This window comes from Pseudoliparis swirei, chromosome 14, assembly GCF_029220125.1.
Source record: "Pseudoliparis swirei isolate HS2019 ecotype Mariana Trench chromosome 14, NWPU_hadal_v1, whole genome shotgun sequence".
NCBI classification, from domain to species: domain Eukaryota; kingdom Metazoa; phylum Chordata; class Actinopteri; order Perciformes; family Liparidae; genus Pseudoliparis; species Pseudoliparis swirei.
This window is the reverse complement of record NC_079401.1, coordinates 1,330,584-1,353,320: the sequence shown is the minus strand read 5'-3', so window position 1 is coordinate 1,353,320 and position 22,737 is coordinate 1,330,584. Positions and strand designations below refer to the sequence as shown.

Sequence of the window (22,737 nt, the reverse complement as noted above, 5' to 3'; positions counted from 1 at the left end):
GTTCCACAGTTACTTTCTCTTTCTTTGAAAACACGTGGTCTCTGTAAGCTCTTCCGAGAATTGTCTTTCCTCCCCTGGTAACTGCTTTATTTTGCGAGAAAAAACATATCAACAATATTGCTGTATGTAGCTGGACGCCTTTATATTGTATGAATAAAAGATAAACACATGTTTATTCTTAATATTGTGTTTATAACTCTCAATATACGTGGAAACCATTGTTTGTAGATGTGTTATTATGGATGAGTCTGCTAACTGACGGAACAGCCGTTTCTCCTCGTTCTGATTGGCTGTCACCATCGAAGGGGCGAGCACGTTCTAGGAATCCTCCACTGTGATTGGCCGAAGCCATTTCCGCACACCGCAGTCGCAGAAGGAGGCTGGTCGCTCCCTGTCGTCGCTCTGTTTGGGGAAAAAAGAAGCTTTAAACTAAATTAAAATAACATTTCCGGCACATATCGAGCTTGTTTTCTCTGAATAAAAGGTAAGTTTAAACAATGAACTCCTCAGGAAGAAACACAACGTTTCCCAAACTAGCTGTCTGTTAACTGTACAGTAACTAAGCTAACTTACAGTATCGCGTTAACTCCACAGAGTAACGACCCAAAGCTAACCTACAGTACGGGGTCGCGTTAACTCTGAAGAAGCCATTAAACGACCGTTACACGTCACTGCACGTCAATTAAATCTACATTAAAGTGTTCAAAGCGGAGCCACCGCCCACTACGTGAACTCAAACGCGTGGTTAAGGTGGGTTCATTCACCTGTGACCGTGTGCGTGACGCGTGTGTTTTGTGCTACGACGCGAGGTATTCATGTAAAGTCGAAAAGAAACACGTAAAAAGTCAGATTTCTGCACGAAATTCGGTTTACACGGCGAGATGCGTTCAGGGACGATCTCTGCCGTGGGACGTTTGAGGACTGGCGCTGGAGGCAGAGGGATATTACCGGGGAATACGAAACCTATGGACTCATAATAATAAAAATAATAATAATGACCTAAGTGTGACCATTACAATAATTATGTTGATGAAGTTTGACGCAACAATATTCTTGATTGTTTTCAGTTCAACATGATGAGTTGTAGTATTTTGGGGTATTCTTTTCGTTTTGCTGTGGACGTAAACGTGACCTCTGCGTGTAATTGCTCTCGTCCACCAGCAGATGGCGCAGTGGGAGCAGCTCCAGCTGCTGGACTGCAAGTACCTGGAGCAGGTGGACCAGCTGTACGACGACTCGTTCCCCATGGACATCCGGCAGTACCTGAGCAGGTGGATCGAGAGCATCGACTGGTGAGAGGAGTCGATCGGCTCGTGATCAATACATCAAGCACATTGATCAGGACTTCTTTCCAATATATTAATTGTCTATAAATGTCTGAAAAAGCTCATTTTTAAGTTTCAAATGTCTTGTTTTGCAGACAAAAAGAATTATTAATAATAATAAAAATAATAATAATATATCCTTTTAGTGATAATCTGAGAATATTCGGTGTTCAACAATTTTATTAATAATAATCAATATTGTTGCATAATTTAAAATCAATCTATTTATTGCTTAAACTATAGAATGGCTTCACGTTGCTGTAATTTATTCATATTAATTTAATTTATACGATGACGGTATAACCGTTGAAGTGATTCATCAATGTATTCTCTCCTTTCTGTGTTTCACGTCATGCAACGACCCGATCAGTGATCAATAAGTCCGATAACGAGCTGCTCTCCGCCCCCTTCAGGGACACGGCGGCGTACCAGGACTCTCTGGCCACCGTCCGGTTCCACGACCTCCTCACGCAGCTGGACGACCAGCACGGCCGCTTCGCCCTGGACAACAACTTCCTGCTGCAGCACAACATTCGCAAGATCAAGAGGAACCTGCAGGACCGGTTCCAGGAGGACCCGGTCCACATGGCCATGGTGATCTCCAGGAACCTGAAGGAGGAGAAGAAGATCCTGGAGAACGCCAAGAACACCGAGGTGTCGGCCATTTGGAAACGTGTCAAATTATATTTAGTGACACATTCAAACGTTCACACGTTGTTATCACTTCAGATCTTTATTATTATAATGTTCTGTATTTCACACCGACACATTTAGAATTTTATTATTATTTATTTCAGTAATTTCGCAGTTTGAATCCCCAAAAATTCCCTTAATTGTTCTACGGAGGACTTTGCGATTTTACACGAAATATAGGTAAAATAAATTCAGATGAATACATTCTAATAAATTAAATACATTCTAAAAAGTATTATAATAATTATATAAATTCTAATAAAGAAAATCTAATAAATACATTCAATTCTAATACATTAAATACATTATAATACATACATTATAATTAGGGCTGTGAAACGATTAAAATTTTTAATCGGATTAATCACAGGTTTTTGTGGATTAATCATGATTAATCACATATTACCGATATTCTCGGTATATTTTGTGAGAACATAGAGATTTATGACAAAAGACGGATATATACATTTATACATTCTTCTATACAATGGTGCTGCAACTCAGCAGTTATTTAGCAGTTTTCTTCCATATGGAACATTAATACATCTTCATCCTAAACCGAATGTTTAACCCTCCTGTTACCTTTCGGGTCAATTTGACCCCATTCAATGTTTAATGTCGGTGTTCTTTGGGGTCAATTTGACCCCAGGCTGTTTTTCACTGTGTCAAACATATCAGAAATATAAACTTTTTTATTTATTTAAAGCGCTATTTAGGTAGTCAACAAACAAACATAAAGTACCTCACACTTAAACTTGGGAAGCAATATTAATTCTAATAATTTTCTGGAGGTTTTAATTGCTGGGGTCAAATTGACCCCGAGGGTAAAATATGTTCGTAAATGTAAAGGTAACAGGAGGGTTAAACAGAACATTTTTCTCTTGTTTGTCAACCATTAACTCCACCATGATACAATCTAAAGGTGGACAGATTGACAAGTGACTTTTTTTTTGCTCGGTCCGATGCGCGCACGGAGCTCTGAGGCGCGCCAGACGGAGATCGATAGTGTTAACGCAACGCGAAGAGACAGAAATGACATGCTGCTGTGGAGATACGATCAACAACAGACGTTTAGTTTAATAAAAGAACAAAGACGTGCTCTAGAGAACATGTCAGGGGCGGGCCAATCTCTTTAATGTCATGCGATCTACCGACACTACGCCGCGATCGACTGGCAGGTCGCGATCGACGTGTTGAGACCCTGATCTACAGGAAGTAAAAGTCGTCACAAGGTTTCCGGAGGTGAACCTGCGGAAGGATCATTACCGATGAACAGACCGTCTGCATGAGAGCGGACAGAGTTCAGATTGAAGTGGTGGATTGGAAGCTCATTTTGCAAGTGACTTTTTTTTCGTCCCGACGACCAACAACAGACGGATTGGAAGCTCATTCTGCGCATGCGTTAAATGCGTTAAAAAAACAAAACTAGTTAAACCTGTAATTGGATTAACTGAGTTAACGCGTTATTTTTCACAGCACTAATTATAATCAATTCTAATAAATACATTATGATCAATTAAATACATTTTAATAAATGTAATCAATTATAATAAATGCATTCAGCAGGTCAAGGTATAAAGAATAAAGTTTCCAATAATAAATGTATGATAAATAATGATTTACTTTGGTTTTAATGAAGCAGTTCCTTTGTGAGATATTCTGTTTCACCACAAAGTAGAATAACATTTCCCCGGCTGCAGCAGGTCAGCGAGGGCTCCGTGTCGGCCACGATGGTGGAGAAGCAGAAGCTGGACAACAAAGTGAAGGACATGAAAGACAGAATTCAGGTAGAAGAAGTGATGTGAATCAAATGAACACTTCTTTAGTTCTAAAATGTCATAAATGGATTTATTTTCAAATCTTCTTCTTCTTCAGGTGGCGGATCAGTACTTCAAGAACCTTGAAGACCTGCAGGACGAGTACGACTTCAAAGTCAACAATCAGAAGAACAGAGGTGAGCCGCGTGTGTGTTGAAGGTCCAGTAGTCACACGTTGGGGAAACGGTAACATTTGATGTCCTCATTCATATTGTTGAAGAGAGACGAGGTGACGCTCTCTTCGTGTTTCCTCAGAGAACGACGTGAACGGCTTGTCGGCGATGGAGCTGGCGAAGGAGAAGATGACGGTGGAGAGGATGTGCCTGGACCTGAAAACCAAACGCCAGGCGAGCGCAGCTGCAGACACGACCCGGGGCTCAGTGACCCCGTGAGGCACGGCGGGCTAACGGTAAGCCAACGGTAAGCTAACGGAGTGTCTCCGTGCCGGCGGCCAGGAGGCGGTGACGCAGCTCTCCGACCTGCTGACCGCCACCCAGGCGCTGCTGGCCGACCTGATCTCAGAGGAGCTGCCGGAGTGGAGGCAGCGGCAGCAGATCGCCTGCATCGGGGGGGCGCCCAACGCCTGTGTGGACCAGCTGCAGAGCTGGTGAGTCAACAACAACAACAACAACAACGCTCCTCCCCCCCAATGTCTGCATTGACTTCTCTCCATATCTTCTTCTTTCTCATCTTTCTTTCTTTCATTGCCATTCTTTTGTTCCTCCTCCTCTTTCTCCTCTCTCCTCCACCTCCGCCTCTCTCTTCCTCCTCTTCCTCTCCCCCCCCTCCTCCTCCTGCAGGTTCACCTCAGTAGCAGAGAGTCTCCAGCAGGTGCGTCAGCACCTGAACAAGCTGCAGGAGCTGGAGCAGAAGTTCACGTACGAGCACGACCCCATCACGCAGAAGAAGGAGTCCCTGGAGGCCCGAGCCCTGGGCCTCCTCCAGAGCCTCCTGTCCAGGTAGGCTGGTCACCTGGGGGAGCCAGACCCACGATACGTCCTCATGCTTATAATGACTGTGTGTGTGTGTGTAGCTCTCTGGTTGTAGAGAGGCAGCCCTGCATGCCCACCCACCCTCAGAGACCCCTGGTGCTGAAGACAGGCGTCCAGTTCACCGTGAAACTCCGGTAAGAAACTCCTCTTCCTCTCACTCTTCTTCCTCCTCTACCTCTTATTTCTCTCTTCCTACTCTTCCTCTTCCCCTCTCTCTTCCTCTCCTCATTCTCCTCTTCCTCTCCTTCACATTCTCCTTCTCATTCTCCTCTTCCTCTCCTCAGGTTCCTGGTGAAGCTGCAGGAGTTCAACTACCAGCTGAAGGTCAAGGCCCTGTTTGATAAGTATGCTGCGTTCAAGAGCCCTTGATGAGAATCGTTCCGTTGTGTTGTTGAAGCGTGTTGCGTAACGACTCTTCTTCTGCTCCTCAGAGACGTGACGGAGAAGAAAGGGTGAGTCTCAAACTCATGTTACACATTTTATTTATCTTTATTGTGACTAGTAACACGACCTGATGCAGGTAGTTCCACCATTATTAATATTAATATTATGACTTATCTTCAAGTTAAATTAGGATAATCGGAGGAAATAAAACATTCTCTATGCTCTAGAACATATGACCCGTGTTCCTAATCAATTAATCAATTAACACATTGTTGTTGTTAATTAAGGTTTCGAAAGTTCAATATTTTGGGAACAAACACCAAAATCATGAACATGGAGGAGTCGAACGGGAGCCTGGCGGCAGAGTTCAGGCACCTGGTGAGGCCTCACGTCTGGTTTCATACGTGTATATCTATATATAGATATATATATTTTATAAAGTTTGCATTCATAACTCGTTCTGGTTGTTGTGCAGCAACTGAAGGAGCAGAAGGTTCCCGGCAACAGAAACAACGAGGTGAGAAATGATCATTTTATTGGTTTTATGAACAACAGGTCGATCAATAACTCACAATGAGAGGAGGGAGGTTCAATCCCACGACACACACACTGCATGTGCTTCACGGTACAGACGTTCAATAGTACAAGTACACAAGTATTGCAAGTAGAAGTACATTCATCACGTCTTTTTAATCGTTGCACAATTCACCCTGAATAAAACATTGTTGTGTAGTTGTGTGTAGCTTCATTGTGTGTGTGTGTGTGTGTGTGTGTGTGTGTTCAGGGGCCTCTGATCGTCACTGAGGAGCTTCACTCGCTCAGCTTCGAGTCCGAGCTGCAGCACAACCAGTCGGGACTCAACATCAAGCTGGAGGTTGTTGTTGTTGTTGTTGTTGTTTGTTCACGCGAGTCGGTTCCTGATGGTTTCCCGCCGTGTGGTCGTAGGCCATTTCTCTGCCCGTCGTGGTCATCTCCAACGTGTGCCAGCTGCCCAGCGGCTGGGCCTCCATCCTCTGGTACAACATGCTGACCACCGAGCCCAAGGTGAGCCGCCGGACCCGATCGGATCAATACGCCTCCCTTGTTCTGCTGATCGGAGATCAATACTCCTCCATTGTTCTGCTGATCGGAGATCAATACGCCTCCATTGTTCTGCTCAGAACCTGAAGTTCTTCCTGAAGCCTCCTCTGGCCCGGTGGTCCCAGCTGTCCGAGGTCCTCAGCTGGCAGTTCTCTGCGGTGACGAAGCGAGGCCTGAACCAGGAGCAGCTCAACATGCTGGCCGACAAGCTGCTGGGTGAGGGCCGGGACCGGGTCCACACGGGGTCTGGGGAACCGGGTCCACACGGGGTTCTGAGGAACCGGGTCCACACGGGGTCTGGGAACCGGGTCCACACGGGGATCTGAGGAACCGGGTCCACATGGGGTCTGGGAACCGGGTCCACACGGGGTCTGAGGAACCGGGTCCACATGGGGGTCTGGGAACCGGGTCCACATGGGGTCTGAGGAACCGGGTCCACATGGGGTCTGAGGAACCGGGTCCACATGGGGTCTGGGAACCGGGTCCACACGGGGTCTGAGGAACCGGGTCCACATGGGGTCTGGGAACCGGGTCCACACGGGGGTCTGAGGAACCGGGTCCACATGGGGGTCTGGGGAACCGGGTCCACATGGGGGTCTGAGGAACCGGGTCCACACGGGGGTCTGAGGAACCGGGTCCACATGGGGTCTGGGAACCGGGTCCACATGGGGTCTGGGGAACCGGGTCCACACGGGGTCTGGGGAACCGGGTCCACACGGGGGTCTGAGGAACCGGGTCCACACGGGGTCTGGGGAACCGGGTCCACACGGGGTCTGAGGAACCGGGTCCACACGGGGGTCTGAGGAACCGGGTCCACACGGGGGTCTGGGGGGGTGCAGGACTCAGGGGGTTAATGTGGAACCTCCTTTCTCTGCAGGAGCAAAGGCCAAGAGGAACCCGGAGGGACAGATCCCCTGGGTCAAGTTCTGCAAGGTGAGCCCGGCCTCACCTTTAGGTTAAGAACCTCACCTGAACCTCCTGATGGACTCCTGTCCTCCTCCTCCTGTCCTCCTCCTGTCCTCCTCATCTCCTCCTGTCCTCCTCCTGTCCTCCTCCTGTCCAGCAGCAGAGTGCCAATGAGAAGGCGTTCCCCTTCTGGTTGTGGATCGAGGGGATCCTGGACCTGATCAAGAGGCACCTCCTCCCCCTCTGGAACGACGGGTGAGCAGGAGAACCTCTTCATTACTAGAGTCACTGAGATGTGTGTTCTCCCTGTGTTCTCCTTATGTTCTCCCTCCCTGTGTTCTCCTCCTGCAGCTCCATCACGGGCTTCCTCAGCAAGGAGAGGGAGAAGGCTCTGCTGAGCGACAAGTGTCCCGGAACCTTCCTGCTGCGCTTCAGTGAGAGCAGCCGGGACGGAGCCGTCACCTTCACCTGGATCGAGCACGACGTGCACGGTGAGGACACCTGTGTTGTGTAGGATTCTTTATTTTGTATATGTGTATAAATATTATTATATATAAATATATTAGGGCTGTCAGCGTTAACGCATTAATCTATGCGATTAATTTGGCCGCGATTAACGCACTAAAATATTTTACCGCAATTAACGCAACTTTGTTTACTTCCGGTGTCGTTGAAGTTGTTGCACTCCTCTGAGTGTCGAGCCGCGGCAGTCCGCCTCCTTCCTCCCGTCTGCTCCTCCATATTCACAGAGAAGCAGAGGGCGACGTGTCGGTGACGCGGGGCGGAAGGTAAAGGGGACTTTGTTGTTGCTCCGCCCGATGCGCAGACACGCCGCATGGAGCTCTGCGGAGCGGAGAGCCGAGAGCCGAGAAGAGTGACCGACACTAGAGACAGAATGACATGCTGCTGTAGAGACGACCAACAACAGACGTTTAGTTTAATAAAAGAACAAAGACGTCTTTAAGGAAAGAACCGTACATTACTTCTGCTGTAATCTGGCGCTAGAGAGAACATGACAGGGGGGCGGGGCCTCACCCTGATAGAATGGTGGGGGAAACACTGGGATGTGTCATATGCAAAAGCCTTAAAAAGGTGAATTTACATTGTTTTGTAAAATCGAGAAAATGAGCCCAGACTCCAGAGGGTTAACGTGACATATTTGAATGTCAGTCAGTTTACCAAGGCCACTGGTTCTGCTGTTCAATGTTAAAGATGACAGGACCAATGGGGTCTCTAATACACCTTTGCTTACGAATCTGGATGTTTCACTGAAGAAACAATTTATCATCCACGATATGAAATACCTCGCTGGCACTTTATAGGTAGGAGCCTCTGAAAACACAGCTCTGTGTGAAGTTTTGTCTTTAAAAAAGAATACAATTAAACAAGTGTCTAAAATACACGCTCGTTCATTTAGAAGATTTCAAAATGTGCGATTAATTAGTTAATTTTTTTAATCGATTGACAGCCCTAATATTTATATATATATACATATATTTTTGTTGTTGTTGTAATATACATTTTTATTATATGTATATTTATATATATATTTATATATATATATCTTTGTAATATACATTTTTATATATTTGTATTTATATACATATATATATATTCAATATATATTTATATTGTTGTAATATACATTTTTATTATATATATATTTATATAAATATATATGTTCATATATAATTTATTATTTTTATTTATATAAAATCAAAATATATTTATATATATATATATTTATATAATAAAAAAAATATATATATTTATATTAAATATATATAAATAGATATATATATATATATATACACACCAGAGCAACTTGTGACCACACTGCGATCCAAGCCCAGGTGGTTAGAGCTACTAGAGAAGCTCCTGCTCCAACTTTGTGATCAGGCGTCTCCTCCTGCTCTGCCTTCAGCCCCATCACCTCCTCTCTCCTGACCCCCAGACAAGCCTCTGTTCCACTCCGTGGAGCCGTACACCAAGAAGGAGCTGTCCGCCGTCTCCCTGGCCGACATCATCCGCACCTACAAGGTGATGGCGGCGGAGAACATCCCGGAGAACCCGCTCCGCTTCCTCTACCCCGACATCCCCAAAGTCAAGGCCTTCGGGAAGTACTACCCCAAACCCTCAGAGTGTAAGACCCCAAGACGCCTGAAAGGGCATCGCCCAAACTCAGAGATACACTTACGCTTAGCTGACGACGCTTTGACTTAAGCTCCGCCCACCTGCTTCCCATTGGCTGGGTGACGATACACCAACGTTTTGCTTCCAGCGCCGGAGCCCATGGACGTGGAGAACGGCCCGGAGAAGAGCGGCTACATGAAGACGGAGCTCATATCCGTCTCAGAAGTGTAAGCGTTGCTCATCAATGTGGGAGGAGTCAATGCAGGTGAGTCAATGTGGGAGGAGTCAATGCAGGTGAGTCAATGCGTTGCTCCTCTGCAGACATCCGTCCAGGCTGCAGGACAACATAATGCCGATGTCGCCTGACGACTACAAAGAGCTGTCGCAGTACATCAGCCCCAGAGACGTCGACGCTGTGGTGAGAACAACAACAACACATATTATGTCACCTGATACGTCTCGCTTTGTGCGTCTGTGCCTTTAAGAAAATAGAAATGGACCCAACAGCTCATTCATGTGTCGTCTTCTTCTTCTTCCCTCCAGATGAATGTAGAGTTTTCTGACCAGATCTGAGGAGTTCCTTCTTCGTCTTCTTCTTCTTCTTCTTCGTCTTCGTCGTGTCATGTGATCCTCGTGTAACCAGATCCTGTGACTTCCTGTGAATAGCTCCCCCTGGTGAAGAACTTCATCCGGCCTGAATGGAACATGAGAGCTGCCATTTTATTTCTGTACATATATATTTCTTTTTATTGGAATGTGAACCTTAAACCTTAAATAAAATAGTATTAATCAGAATGTGAATCTTCATGTTTATATCGCTGGGATCTAAAATCACGACTTTACAGTTTTAAAGGTTTAAAGTAAGACGCTTGTTACGATCTCCTGGCTGATCTTTTTATATCTGAGAAACTCTTCAACTTCAGGGGAGCTAACGCCTGTGTTGATGTGTTGATGTGTTGATGTGTTGATGTGTTGATGTGTTGATGTGTTAAATGTATTTGATGAGTTTAAATAAACCATGTAGCACTTACATTATGACAGCTTTAAATCCACCGGTGCATTCAAGGTCATTTTATTTGTCACGAAACTACATATCTGGAGGAAACAATTGAGCACTTTTTTTTTTTTATACGCAACTAATTGGACCAGCCCTGCAGCATCTAGAGGTCGGTTCATCCATCGCATCATATGTACGCTCATATATTTACACGCTTTTACTAACCTGACACATCCATATTAATGTAAACCCACATTTAGACTTCCTACAACGAAAGTAAATTATAAATCCATAATTTTACTTCAATAAACACAGAAACACATGTCTACACTTCCCCCTACCGCTTCCTCCAGTTGGTATCTCCCGGACCTATAAATCGGTGGTCATGGACCTTGGGAACTATTTTGCCAGATCACCCTGAGAAGAGGAGGCAGGTTCCAGAGATCCCTGGGAGGAAGAGACCAGTAACAGGTAGGTTGTTGCAATACATACACACCACACTCACTGCATGTCTGCAGCCACATGGCTATGTTTTACGCAGTAACAAATGGGACACTCCCTGCATTTCCTGACTTTTAGCAGGGAGATCAATGGACCACTTTGTGTTGGTGTAGCCATGTGCTCAGACATGCACTCAACATACATCCACACACGTGTGTGAGAGGTGGGGTTTCCTTTACCCCGCCTCATCTCTATTCCAGGTCCCTGGACGGTGTGCAGCTGTTGGTCTGTAACTCGCCAATGGACATGGAGCTGACCCCCCCCTGGTCCGTCACAGCACGCACGTGCTGACGTGCTGGCCGCGCTGCCCTTCTTCACTCTCTTCCAGTTCTCCTCACGGCGCTCGCTCACCGACCCCGTGATGATTCACCCCCCCGTCCCCCACGCGCGCTGTACGCCGGGAGGTTGCGCAATAACGAGTTCGGTGTTTTCTGTCCCTTTTGTATGAGTGCGCGTTTGTTTCGGTGACCGTAAGAGTTGTTTTACACTGTTGTTCTCTCCTGTAATAAATGTGTTTACGTTCATCACGATTGATATATTGAGTTTATTTCTCATTTTATTATTAAACGGATGAACATGAAGACATTTTGATGAAAACTTGTGTTTGTTGTTGTTTGTTAAAACATTTAAAAACAACAGCAAAACTGAAAAGAAAATCTATTTGAGCCGTGAAGACGAGAGTCTTTGAAAAGGAAGGAACCGCCTCATTAAATTACCTTATTATATGACCGCATATGACCTCAATATATGACCTTACATAACCTAATTATATGACCTCATATGATCTCATTATCTGTGCTCAGGATCTGACCTCAGTTCACTTTTCACGAAGTGATGGGTTTTAGGACAACCAGGACAACAAAGACAACGAGGACAACAAAGAGGGTTCGAGAGTTCACCCTATCCAGACAAGCAGGCCGTCCAAGACTATCTAAAGAAACTGCTGGAGGCGGAGCGCACGCTCTGATGGTGAGTTGACGGCATGAAATGGAAACGTAAAGCACCAGTAGGGTGCCAAATATGACTTTAATTTTGACATATTTTGGCATATTTTGGCACACTATACTATAACTTTAATTTTGACATATTTTGGCATACTATACTATGACTTTAATTTTGACATATTTTGGCATACAATACTATGACTTTTATTTTTTACATATTTTGGCATACTATACTATGACTTTTATTTTTACATATTTTGGCATACAATACTAAGACTTTTATTTTTATACATATTTTGGCATACGATACTTTGACTTTAATTTTGACATATTTTGGCATACTATACTATGACTTTTATTTTTGACATATTTTGACATACTATACTGTGACTTTTATTTTGACATATTTTGGCATACTATACTATGACTTTTATTTTCACATATTTTGACATACTATGACTTTTATTTTTACATATTTCGGCATTCTATACTTTGACTTTAATTTTGACATATTTTGGCATACTATACTATGACTTTTATTTTTTTACATATTTTGGCATGACTTTTATTTTGACATATTTTGACATACTATACTATGACTTTTATTTTGACATACTATACTATGACTTTTATTTTGACATATTTTGGCATACTATACTATGACTTTTATTTTGACATATTTTGGCATACTATACTATGACTTTAATTTTGACATATTTTGGCATACTATGACTTTAATTTTGACATATTTTGGCATACTATATTATGACTTTTAATTTTGACATATTTTGGCATACTATGACCTTTATTTTTACATACTATACTATGACTTTAATTTTGACATATTTCGGCATACTATATTATGACTTTTATTTTTGACATATTTCGGCATACTATACTATGACCTTTATTTTGACATATTTTGGCATACTATACTATGACTTTTATTTTGACATATTTTGGCATACTATACTATGACTTTTATTTTGACATACTATACTATGACTTTTATTTTGACATATTTTTACATACTATAACTTTAATTTTGACATATTTTGGCATACTATACTATGACTTTAATTTTGACATATTGGCATACTATACTGACTTTTATTTTTTGACGTATTTCGGCATACTATACTATGACTTTTATTTTTACATATTTCGGCATACTATACTTTGACTTTAATTTTTACATATTTTGGCAAACTATACTATGACTTTTATTTTTGACATACTATACTATGACTTTTATTTTTTACATATTTTGGCATACTATACTATGACTTTTATTTTGACATATTTTGGCATACTATACTATGACTTTAATTTTGACATATTTTGGCATACTATGACTTTAATTTTGACATATTTTGGCATACTATATTATGACTTTTAATTTTGACATATTTTGGCATACTATACTATGACCTTTATTTTTACATACTATACTATGACTTTAATTTTGACATATTTCGGCATACTATATTATGACTTTTATTTTTGACATATTTTGACATACTATACTGTGACTTTTATTTTGACATATTTTGGCATACTATACTGTGACTTTTATTTTCACATATTTTGACATACCTATACTATGACTTTTATTTTTACATATTTCGGCATACTATACTATGACTTTTATTTTTACATATTTCGGCATACTATACTTTGACTTTTATTTTGACATATTTTGACATACTATACTATGACTTTTATTTTGACATATTTTGGCATACTATGACTTATTTTGACCTATTTTGGCATACTATACTATGACTTTAATTTTGACATATTTTGGCATACTATGACTTTAATTTTGACATATTTTGGCATACTATATTATGACTTTTAATTTTGACATATTTTGGCATACTATTCTATGACCTTTATTTTTACATACTATAACTTTAATTTTGACATATTTTGGCATACTATGCTATGACTTTTATTTTGACATATTTCGGCATACTATTCTATGACCTTTATTTTTACATACTATACTATGACCTTTATTTTTGACATATTTTGGCATACTATACTATGACTTATTTTTGACATATTTTGGCATACTATACTATGACTTTAATTTTGACATATTTTGGCATACTATACTATGACCTTTATTTTTGACATATTTTGGCATACTATACTATGACTTTTATTTTCACATACTATACTATAACTTTAATTTTGACATATTTTGGCATACTATACTATGACTTTTATTTTGACATATTTCGGCATACTATTCTATGACCTTTATTTTTTACATACTATACTATGACCTTTATTTTTGACATATTTTGGCATACTATACTATGACTTTTATTTTCGACATATTTCGGCATTCTATACTTTGACTTTAATTTTGACATATTTTGGCATACTATACTATGACTTTTATTTTGACATATTTTGGCATACTATACTATGACTTTAATTTTGACATATTTTGGCATACTATGACTTTAATTTTGACATATTTTGGTATACTATATTATGACTTTTAATTTTGACATATTTTGGCATACTATACTATGACCTTTATTTTTACATACTATACTATAACTTTAATTTTGACATATTTTGGCATACTATACTATGACTTTAATTTTGACATATTGGCATACTATACTGACTTTTATTTTTTGACATATTTCGGCATACTATACTATGACTTTTATTTTTTGACATATTTCGGCATACTATTCTATGACCTTTATTTTTACATACTATACTATGACTTTAATTTTGACATATTTTGGCATACTATACTATGACTTTAATTTTTTTAACACATTTCGTCATACTATACTATGACTTTTATTTTGACATATTTCGGCATACTATGACTTTTATTTTGACATATTTCGGCATACTATGACTTTTATTTTTTACATATTTTGGCATACTATACTATGACTTTAATTTTGACATATTTTGGCATACTATACTATGACTTTTATTTTCACATATTTTGGCATACTATACTATGACCTTTACTTTATGTATATATATATAGTATATTTACACACACAAGCTCAATGATGGGTATAAATCCAGATACCTTTGTTTTTTATAACTTTTATTCCATGTTTGACGTGAATAAATATCTGAACTATGCAGCATAAATAAATACACATGAAGAAGAAAAGACAACACTACATTCAGTCTGCAGGGCGGGATCAGGTATCAGCCTTATTGATCTCCAATCATTACATCCGTATTGATTATTGCACATGTTTAGACAGTTTTGTGCTTTTCAAATTCACTTTTATTTAACTTAAATACTTTTAAATACCAATTTGAACTGATCCCGAGCTGAGGATTCTCAACACACTAACTTTGGATTGTTCCATCGGTCCAACACACAAATACACACACCACCTCTGCTCAAGTTTGCCATTCTTCTGCACATAATACATTTAAAAAACATCCTTTGTGTCTTAGATCTGTTGCAGGACCTTTGGGACCGGACCTTCTCCCGGAGTCTCCAGGTCCAGGTGTGTGAAACATGACACTCAACACATTGTCTGCACTAAGTTTAAAAAACATGGAGGGAAATAAAAGGAGCCGCCCACTCAAAGACAAACATTTAGACATCAGGGGTCAACTACAACTCCCAGAGAGCCAATCAGAGAGCTCTAAAGTCTAAATTAAGAGGTTGAGCTGGTGTCTTAACTTTGGATCAACGCAGCAGCTTCAGTGCAGTTATATAATATAGTAATGTATAATATGTTAAGACTCCATGTTGAATATTGGTCCTCTTGCGGAGTGAAGCGTGAACATGTAAACAAACGCTGGCAGTTACGACATCGAGAAACAGGAACTCTGGCCGACTTCATCGTTACAAAAATAATAAATAATTCAAAAATAATAACAGTTGATAAACTACAACTGCTTTTAGATCGCAAAGAGCCTTCCACCTTGGTGGAATATAAAAAATATTTCAGTTTAAATAAATAGTTGCAGAGTTTCAGTGAAGTCTTTTGTTTTTTTAAACCAGGGTACGCCTGCTCACTTGTTTTCAGATTAAAAACGACAAGTTAAAAAAATAATAATAACGGGTGTCCAGCCAAATTTACCCAGCATTCAACGGGGCGGCTGGTTACTTCCTGTAAAGTTAAATGAAATCAGACTATTGGGACATCAAGGGAACATCTACGAGCTTTTACACTGGCGGGGGAATGTGAGGTCGTTTCTAAAGGATTGGTTTGTCGCTGTTTAAATATAGAACTTCCTCTCCGATCCAGGTTTGAAGACACCGTCCAGGTTCTCCTGGTCCTCAGAGCAGGCCATCCAGGTTCTCCTGGTCCTCAGAGCAGGCCGTCCAGGTTCTCCTCGGCGCTCTTCTTCTTGTCGTCGGGGCTGTACTGGGTGTGGTAGTCTCTGAGGATGGTCACCACGTCGTGGTGGCCGAAGTGCACCGCCTCTTCCATCGGGGTGTTGCCCCACCTGGAGGAGGAGGAGGTACGTTAAGCAGAACTCTTTAAACATCCGTCATTAATACATTTGTAGTCTTCTGATTGGTTGAATAACTCGTACCTGTCTTTGGGGACTGGGTTGACTTTACACGCCTCCAGCAGGAAGCGGACCACCTCCCCATGACCTGAAACACACAGTCAGTCTCACACACGTGTCTGTATCCAGTCAGTCGTTCCATCCTCACCTTCAGCAGCTGCCACATGGAGCGCCGTCCTGGAGTCGTAGTCCCTCTGCTCCATGTCCATGGAGGACAACGCAAACCTGGAGCCACAACGGGAGACAGAGAAGCGGCGCGGCGTGAACGTGTGGCGAGATCGTGTGGCGAACATGTGGCGAGCGGCGTTACCTCCTCAGGGCCGAGACGTCTCCGGTGTACGCAGCAAACAGAAGATTGATCACCGACTTCACCTGAAACACAAGAAACACCAGATGACGTGATCTGTTCCTGCGTTGTTATGAGGAGGAGGAGCTCACCCGCTGGTCTCCTCCCTCCCGACGGGGGTCCAGCTTCTTGGCAAAGTGTCTCAGGTTGTCATAGTTGTGGAAGTTGCAGAGAGAAACCAGGTCCTGAAAGAGACACAGCGGAAGCTTCAGCTCGGTGACCTCTGACCTTCGATGAAGAGGAGGTCAGGAGGTCACCGTGCAGAACTGGATGCCTCGGACGCTGTTGCCCAGCTTGTCGAGAGGAGGAGACCAACACATGATGCCCATCACGTTGGGGACCACCAGCAGGATCCCACCGGCGACGCCAGACTTGGCCGGAAGACCCACCTGAGGAAGAGGAGGACTGAATGCCTCTTAAAGCAACAGGACGTTTCTTAAAGCTGCAGGACGTGTGACGAGGAGATACTGACGTGGAAAGCGAACTGTCCAGAGAAGTCGTACATGCCACAGGAGTGCATGAGGCTCAGGGTGTCTCGCACCGACTCGGGGCTCAGCACGCGCTCTCCTGTGATTGGACAGAAGCCGCCGTTGGCCAGCGTCGCCGCCATGACGCTGGCGCTCTCGCAGGTCACCTCGATGGAGCACAGCTGACACACAGGGAGAGACGGGGTCATAAAACCATCACGCCCACCTGAAGCTGGGCGCCGGCTGCACGCACCTGGAAGTAGAAGTCCAGGATGGAGGTCATGTCCGTGCCCTCTGGGAAGCACTGAAACAACAACAACAAGGTCAACGCGTCCCCTACAGCAGAGCAACAACAAGGCTCTGTGACCTTTGACCTCACCTTCTTCTCCTTCAGGTAGTAGCCGATGGCAAAGTTCCTGTCTCCAGACTCTCTCTCCGACTGGAACCTGGGACACAAGGAGAGGACGAGGAGGTCAGACGGGTCCTCAGCGGCTTCCTCTCCTCACTGATCAATAAAAGGGGCGTGTCTCACGTGGCGTTGCTGAAGCCGACGTATTCGTTTCCTGCCAGTTTGTTCATGAAGTTCATGACCTGCAGAAAGTTTATTAAATGATCATCTGAGTTCATTGGCAATCAATTAAGTGATATCCTAAGTTATTTCTATTCTAACTACCTCATGTCTATTTCTACATTCCTCATCAATAAGTCATTTCAATGTTTAAATATGACGTTTTATACATTAAATATTTGAAATGACATTACAAAATTATTTATAAATATATGATATACATTATTTTTCAATAAAAGGGTATATATCTAAAGTAAAATGTATATATTTCTATTTATTTTGTTTTAGAATAATATGATAAAAACTCACATAATCAAACTTCTCCGCGTTGCTCGCTCCTTGCTGAAACACAGTAAAACATTAAAAATATATATTTTTTAAACCGCTGAAACTAGATCCATGAGAACCATCTTCAACCAGCAGGAGGTGCTGTTGAGTCGGTCTCCTCTCTAACCAGCAGGAGGTGCTGTTGAGGCCTCACCTTGATGAGGGAGGTGCAGACGATGGCTCCAGCGTTCACCATGGGGTTGTGTGGTTTATCTGCAGGAGAACATGTTATATAAAGGAGGCACACAGGGAGCAGCGCCTCCTCCTGGGTTATAATCCCTTATGCAACAGAAATAAATACACAGCTGGAATATAATCTACTGTTAGATAATAACCAAAAACAGTGAAGAATAGATACATATATCTCACCCTCCTCGTTGAGGAACAGCTTGTTGAAGCGGAGGCCGCTCGGCTCCTTGCCGATGAAGCGGTGCACGTACTCGGTGCCGTGGTCGTGCACGGCGATGGCGTATTTCAGAGGCTTCACGCACGACTGCAGACAGAAGGGAACCTTGGTGTCGCCCACCGTGTGCCTGGGGGGGGACAGCGTCAGTGGGGGAGGGGCTTGGTCCCGGAGGAGGCGGAGCCTAGGCGGCGTACGTACCTCTGTCCGTCCACCGTGCACAGAGACACCGCCCACAGGTCGGGGCTGAAGCGGGACAGCTGGGGGATGTAGTCGGCCACCTGCGGCACACGAGGTCACGGTCAGGGTCACTGCAGCCGTACGGGGGGGCGTGGCCTCACTCACCTGCCCGCCGGACATGGTCTTGGCGTTGTTGTAGAGCTCGTCCATGTGGCCGCAGAACGACTGGAAGTCTGGGATCACAAACTTCTTCCTGAAGGCCTGAGTCAGCAACACGATGTTACTCTGGACGCACCTGAGGAGGCAGGAGAGAGGAGAGGAGGCAGGAGAGAGGAGGCAGGAGAGAAGGCAGGAGAGGAGGCAAGAGAGAGGAGAGGAGGCGAGAGAGGAGAGGAGGCAGGAGAGAGGAGAGAGGAGGCAAGAGAGAGGAGAGGAGGCAGGAGACAGGAGGCAAGAGGCAGGAGAGAGGAGGCAAGAAGCAGGAGAGAGGAGACAGGAGAGGAGGCAGGAGAGAGGAGAGGAGGCAGAAGGCAGGAGAGAGGAGAGGAGGCAGGAGACAGGAGAGGAGGCAGGAGAGGAGGCAGGAGAGAGGAGGCAAGAGACAGGAGAGAGGAGGCAGGAGACAGGAGAGGGGGAGAGGAGGCAAGAGGCAGGAGACAAGAGACAAGAGTGAGGAGAGAGTTCCTCCGTCACACACACACTCTGAGGCCGTGTAAATAAGTGATGGAGGTCGGGTTCCTCTGGACTTATTAAAGTGCACACGGTCTTTGAGTAGAAACACTTCACCGTGACCCTATGGAGGTCAGCTAGAGGTCAGCTGGAGGTCAGCTGGAGGTCATCCTGTAAACATCACTATGAAGACCCAGATGTTGCATCATGTTTAAATGTGTTGATGAATAAATTCCTGACCTCTGACCTGAGTAAACATTCACTCAACATCTCTAATATATTTAGAGGTTAAAGGTCACGGTACTTTTTGAAGAGGTGGCGGTCCAGAGCTCCGTCAGAGGTCGTCTTCACCGTCATCTTCAGCATGTTCATGCACTCCTTCAGCCGGGGGTCTCCTGTGCGGAGCCCTGTGGCTTTGAGAGCCTGGGGAGAGGCGGAGGAGGAGTCAGTGAGACAACACCTCCTCCTCCTCCTCCTCCTCCTCCTGTGTGACCTCTGGAGGACTCACGGTGGTGAACTTGTGCGCGGGGATCTTCTCCTGGCCCTCGGCGATGGTGTAGAAGAGGAGGTCCTCCAGGCTGGGCAGGATGCCGGCCTTCCTTCTCCTGCAGGAGAGAACAGAGAGAGAGAGAGAGGTGAAGAGGGAGCACCTCCTCCTGTGGGGAGCGGCAGCAGAGGGAGGACCGCGAGGAGAAGCCGTGACCTCGTGACCTGTGGAGGAGACGCTCCACGGGCCACGAGGCCGCTGGAACAGCAGCCAGGAAGCAGAGGACCAGCATGCATTGCTTCACCTCCAGGACGTTTGGCTCGAGGTAAACACAGTGATGCTGGTCTCCATGGTTACCAGCTGGAGGCCGGTCAGCTGCCGGCTGGCTGCTGCTCTCTGTCCGTCACGCCGCTCTGCAATGCATCATGGGACGTCTGACCGGGACCAGGACATCAGCACCACCTGATCCCTGAAGGCTTGTTTGATCTCTAGTTCAGATTACAGGAGCTCACGCTCCGACGTGATTGGTCGATACGACTCGGCCTGCAAACGTAAACCAGCGTCTCCGTGAAGCTCCAGAGGAAACATCTGGACCGGGATCCTCACGGAACATTCCAGCCAAAGTTCACACAAATAAATCAATTTGGTGAAAACAAATGTAAAAAATTTTTTTTCAGTCTTCCTCGAATTACTGACTCTCCAACTCGAGTGGAAATAATAATATTAATATAATTATTAGAGAGCGTTGTTGCAGCTGTCATGGAGGAAGGAATACACATCAGAGGGAGTGAGTGTGTGTGTGTGTGTGTGTGTGTGTGTGTGGTGTGTGAGAGTGTGTGTGTGTGTGTGAGTGTGTGTGTGTGTGTGAGTGTGTAAATGTGTGTGAGTGTGTGAATGTGTGTGTGAGTGTGTGAATGTGTGTGTGAGTGTGTGTGTGTGTGTGGGGGGGGGGGGGTTCAAGCGCAGCCGCTGGGAGGAAGTGAGGTCACGTCAAACAGGAAGCAGTTAACCTTCTACTGGAATGTGAAGAAAACACTTAAACTAAAATAAAATAGAAACATACTTACAAATGCAAAGCAAGCAGATCAACAAGAGGGAGAGAGTGTGCAGAGGGATAAGACGGATTAGTAAACAACAACAACAACAACAACACACTCAATGTGACACACAGAATCAGACAGAATGGGTCAATAAAGTTCATGAAAGCATCGCAGTGGATGCAACGTCGTTCAGAATCACCCACAATGCTTTGCAAATGATGAGGACGGCCTGACGCGAGCAAGAGGCCGGAGGTCACGAGGAGCGTCTGGGACACCTGCTCCGACGTCTCATTACGTCTCCACATGAACACGCACGTGTTTACCTCTTCAGGGAATCAACAACAACAACAAGCTGCTCATGTGACCCACGGAACGATCAATAGCTCGGGTTTAGTTTCATTTTAAAACTAAAATCTCCAGGTTTGGGAGCTCTGAGGGTCGAGTCTGACCTCCCAGAGGTCACGAGGACCCAGCGAGGCGGGAGGAGGGAGGATGGAGGAAGGAGGGAGGAGGGAGGAGGGAGGAATGAGGAGGGAGGAATGAGGATGGAGGAAGGAGGATGTAGGAGGAGGGAAGAGGGAGGAGGAAGGAGGGAGGAGGATGGAGGATGGAGGAAGGAGGATGTAGGAGGAGGGAAGAGGATGGAGGATGGAGGGAGGATGGAGGGAGGAGGAAGGATGGATGAGGGAGGAGGATGGAGGAAGGAGGGAGGAGGGAGGAGGATGGAGGAAGGAGGGAAGAGGGAGGAGGAAGGAGGGAGGAGGATGGAGGATGGAGGAAGGAGGATGTAGGAGGAGGGAAGAGGATGGAGGATGGAGGGAGGATGGAGGGAGGAGGAAGGATGGATGAGGGAGGAGGAGGCCGACATTGAACATCCACTTGAGCGTGACTCGTCTGCTCGGCAGCTCGCCAGCAGCTTTGGAGCACAGAGCGTGGCGAGCGGCGTGTGGGCGGGACGCCTCGCCAACGCTTAACCCGGTTAGCGGAGCGCCGCCTCGGGGCCCCGGGGCCCCAAAGGATTCATTCAGACTTATAACCCGTTACTCTGGATTCCTTTAAATACAAATACAATACAGAGAAAGATCCGGAAGCGTCTCGATGCAGTTGAGTTTCTATTCATTCACCACATTGCTTCTTTGTGACTTCTGGTCATTTGTGGTCACGAGACATCATCTAATAAATAATGATCAATACATGGTCACGTGACCATCACGTTTTAAAATGATGGTCACGTGATTCAATGTCAGCAAAGTGAGATCAGATGCTCTCCTGTGACACGCATCAAGACACCTGGAACATCGTGAATAATATTTAAGAAATAACTAAGAAGAAGCGTGTCCGATAATGGAACCGATGTTTCTGCGTGGTGTGAATCTCTATTTAAAACGGACCTCCGTCACGTGACACAAATCAACGCCTCCCCCCAGAAGGTGTTCTTTAATTCTGCAGGTAAATATGGACATGACCCATAAATAAAGGTCACTTCAAGGGACGCGAGCCAGAGATTGGGGCTCAAGTAAATGGCCGTGTGGCCTAACGAGGGGGCCGACTAACACCTGGGTTCACTCACTTCTCCGTCGCGGACTCCTTGGCGGCTTCATTGTGGCCGGCGCCCTTGGAGCAGAAGCCCCTCGCGCCGGACCCCCCGGTGAGGGTCTGCGGGGCCCGGCCTCCTGCTCCCGGGGCCCGGCCGTCCGGGGCCGCGGCTCTGCAGAAGCCGGCGGCGGCAGCGGGCGTCGCGCCGCCTCTGCCGGCCAGCGGCCGTCTGAGCTGCGTTTGAAATAACTCCTTCAGGGCCACCGTTGACCGGAAATGTAACATTTCAACCCCGCGGAGAACCGTAAAGAATCGGAACGGTAAACTAACGGCTCGTGACGGAGGACGGCTTCTCTCGGCCGGTAACGGTTCTCCCGGTGAGTCAACGACGGAGAACGCTGCTCGGCGGAGT

At 44.8% G+C, this 22,737-nt stretch overlaps 2 protein-coding genes across 10 annotated transcripts; one reads left to right on the top strand and one right to left on the bottom strand.

Moving 5' to 3' along the window:
• The first annotated feature begins 362 nt into the window (after positions 1–362).
• LOC130204372 (signal transducer and activator of transcription 1-alpha/beta-like) lies at positions 363–10,382 on the top strand. 6 transcript variants are annotated; one of them, XM_056431055.1, is made up of 23 exons: positions 364–484; positions 1,165–1,292; positions 1,739–1,979; positions 3,719–3,805; positions 3,894–3,972; positions 4,091–4,182; positions 4,291–4,442; positions 4,636–4,794; positions 4,869–4,961; positions 5,112–5,171; positions 5,259–5,279; positions 5,499–5,589; positions 5,687–5,728; positions 5,996–6,085; positions 6,157–6,255; positions 6,372–6,507; positions 7,169–7,224; positions 7,355–7,452; positions 7,549–7,688; positions 9,152–9,340; positions 9,479–9,557; positions 9,652–9,748; positions 9,874–10,382. In XM_056431055.1, exons 2-23 carry the CDS (start codon positions 1,165–1,167, stop codon positions 9,901–9,903), a joined length of 2,259 nt encoding a protein of 752 aa, XP_056287030.1. In that variant the 5' UTR covers positions 364–484; the 3' UTR covers positions 9,904–10,382. The 6 variants fall into 6 exon arrangements, with proteins under 6 accessions (XP_056287034.1, XP_056287033.1, XP_056287030.1 ...); XM_056431057.1 differs by having other exon boundaries at positions 1,162–1,292; positions 3,722–3,805; XM_056431056.1 differs by having other exon boundaries at positions 1,162–1,292; positions 7,358–7,452.
• Positions 10,383–14,845: 4,463 nt separating this feature from the next.
• Positions 14,846–22,733, bottom strand: LOC130204570 (glutaminase kidney isoform, mitochondrial-like). 4 transcript variants are annotated; one of them, XM_056431394.1, is made up of 18 exons: positions 22,360–22,733; positions 19,771–19,867; positions 19,567–19,685; positions 18,759–18,888; positions 18,615–18,694; positions 18,380–18,543; positions 18,165–18,223; positions 17,993–18,025; positions 17,648–17,706; positions 17,495–17,561; positions 17,369–17,419; positions 17,121–17,297; positions 16,906–17,037; positions 16,741–16,833; positions 16,613–16,674; positions 16,451–16,527; positions 16,327–16,390; positions 14,846–16,236 (listed from the first exon to the last, which is right to left on the bottom strand). In XM_056431394.1, the coding sequence occupies exons 1-18, from the start codon at positions 22,608–22,610 to the stop codon at positions 16,098–16,100; spliced, it is 1,854 nt and encodes a 617-aa protein (XP_056287369.1). In that variant the 5' UTR covers positions 22,611–22,733; the 3' UTR covers positions 14,846–16,097. The 4 variants fall into 4 exon arrangements, with proteins under 4 accessions (XP_056287369.1, XP_056287370.1, XP_056287371.1 ...); XM_056431395.1 differs by having other exon boundaries at positions 19,771–19,864; XM_056431396.1 differs by having other exon boundaries at positions 19,771–19,861; positions 22,360–22,732.
• Positions 22,734–22,737: the final 4 nt, after the last annotated feature.

Bases quoted from the DNA above. Each gene is read 5' to 3' on its own strand.
- LOC130204372 (XM_056431055.1), top strand. From the start codon at position 1,165: ATGGCGCAGTGGGAGCAGCTCCAGCTGCTGGACTGCAAGTACCTGGAG. The intron at 4,795-4,868 runs GTAGGCTGGTCA...GTGTGTGTGTAG, and splicing joins CTCCAGAGCCTCCTGTCCAG to CTCTCTGGTTGTAGAGAGGC. The intron at 7,225-7,354 runs GTGAGCCCGGCC...CCTCCTGTCCAG, and splicing joins CCTGGGTCAAGTTCTGCAAG to CAGCAGAGTGCCAATGAGAA.
- LOC130204570 (XM_056431397.1), bottom strand. From the start codon at position 21,094: ATGTGGAGACGTAATGAGACGTCGGAGCAGGTGTCCCAGACGCTCCTC. The intron at 19,686-19,770 runs GTGAGTCCTCCA...GCCTCTCCCCAG, and splicing joins CCGCGCACAAGTTCACCACC to GCTCTCAAAGCCACAGGGCT. The intron at 16,834-16,905 runs GTGACCTCCTGA...TGTCTCTTTCAG, and splicing joins GAGGCATCCAGTTCTGCACG to GACCTGGTTTCTCTCTGCAA.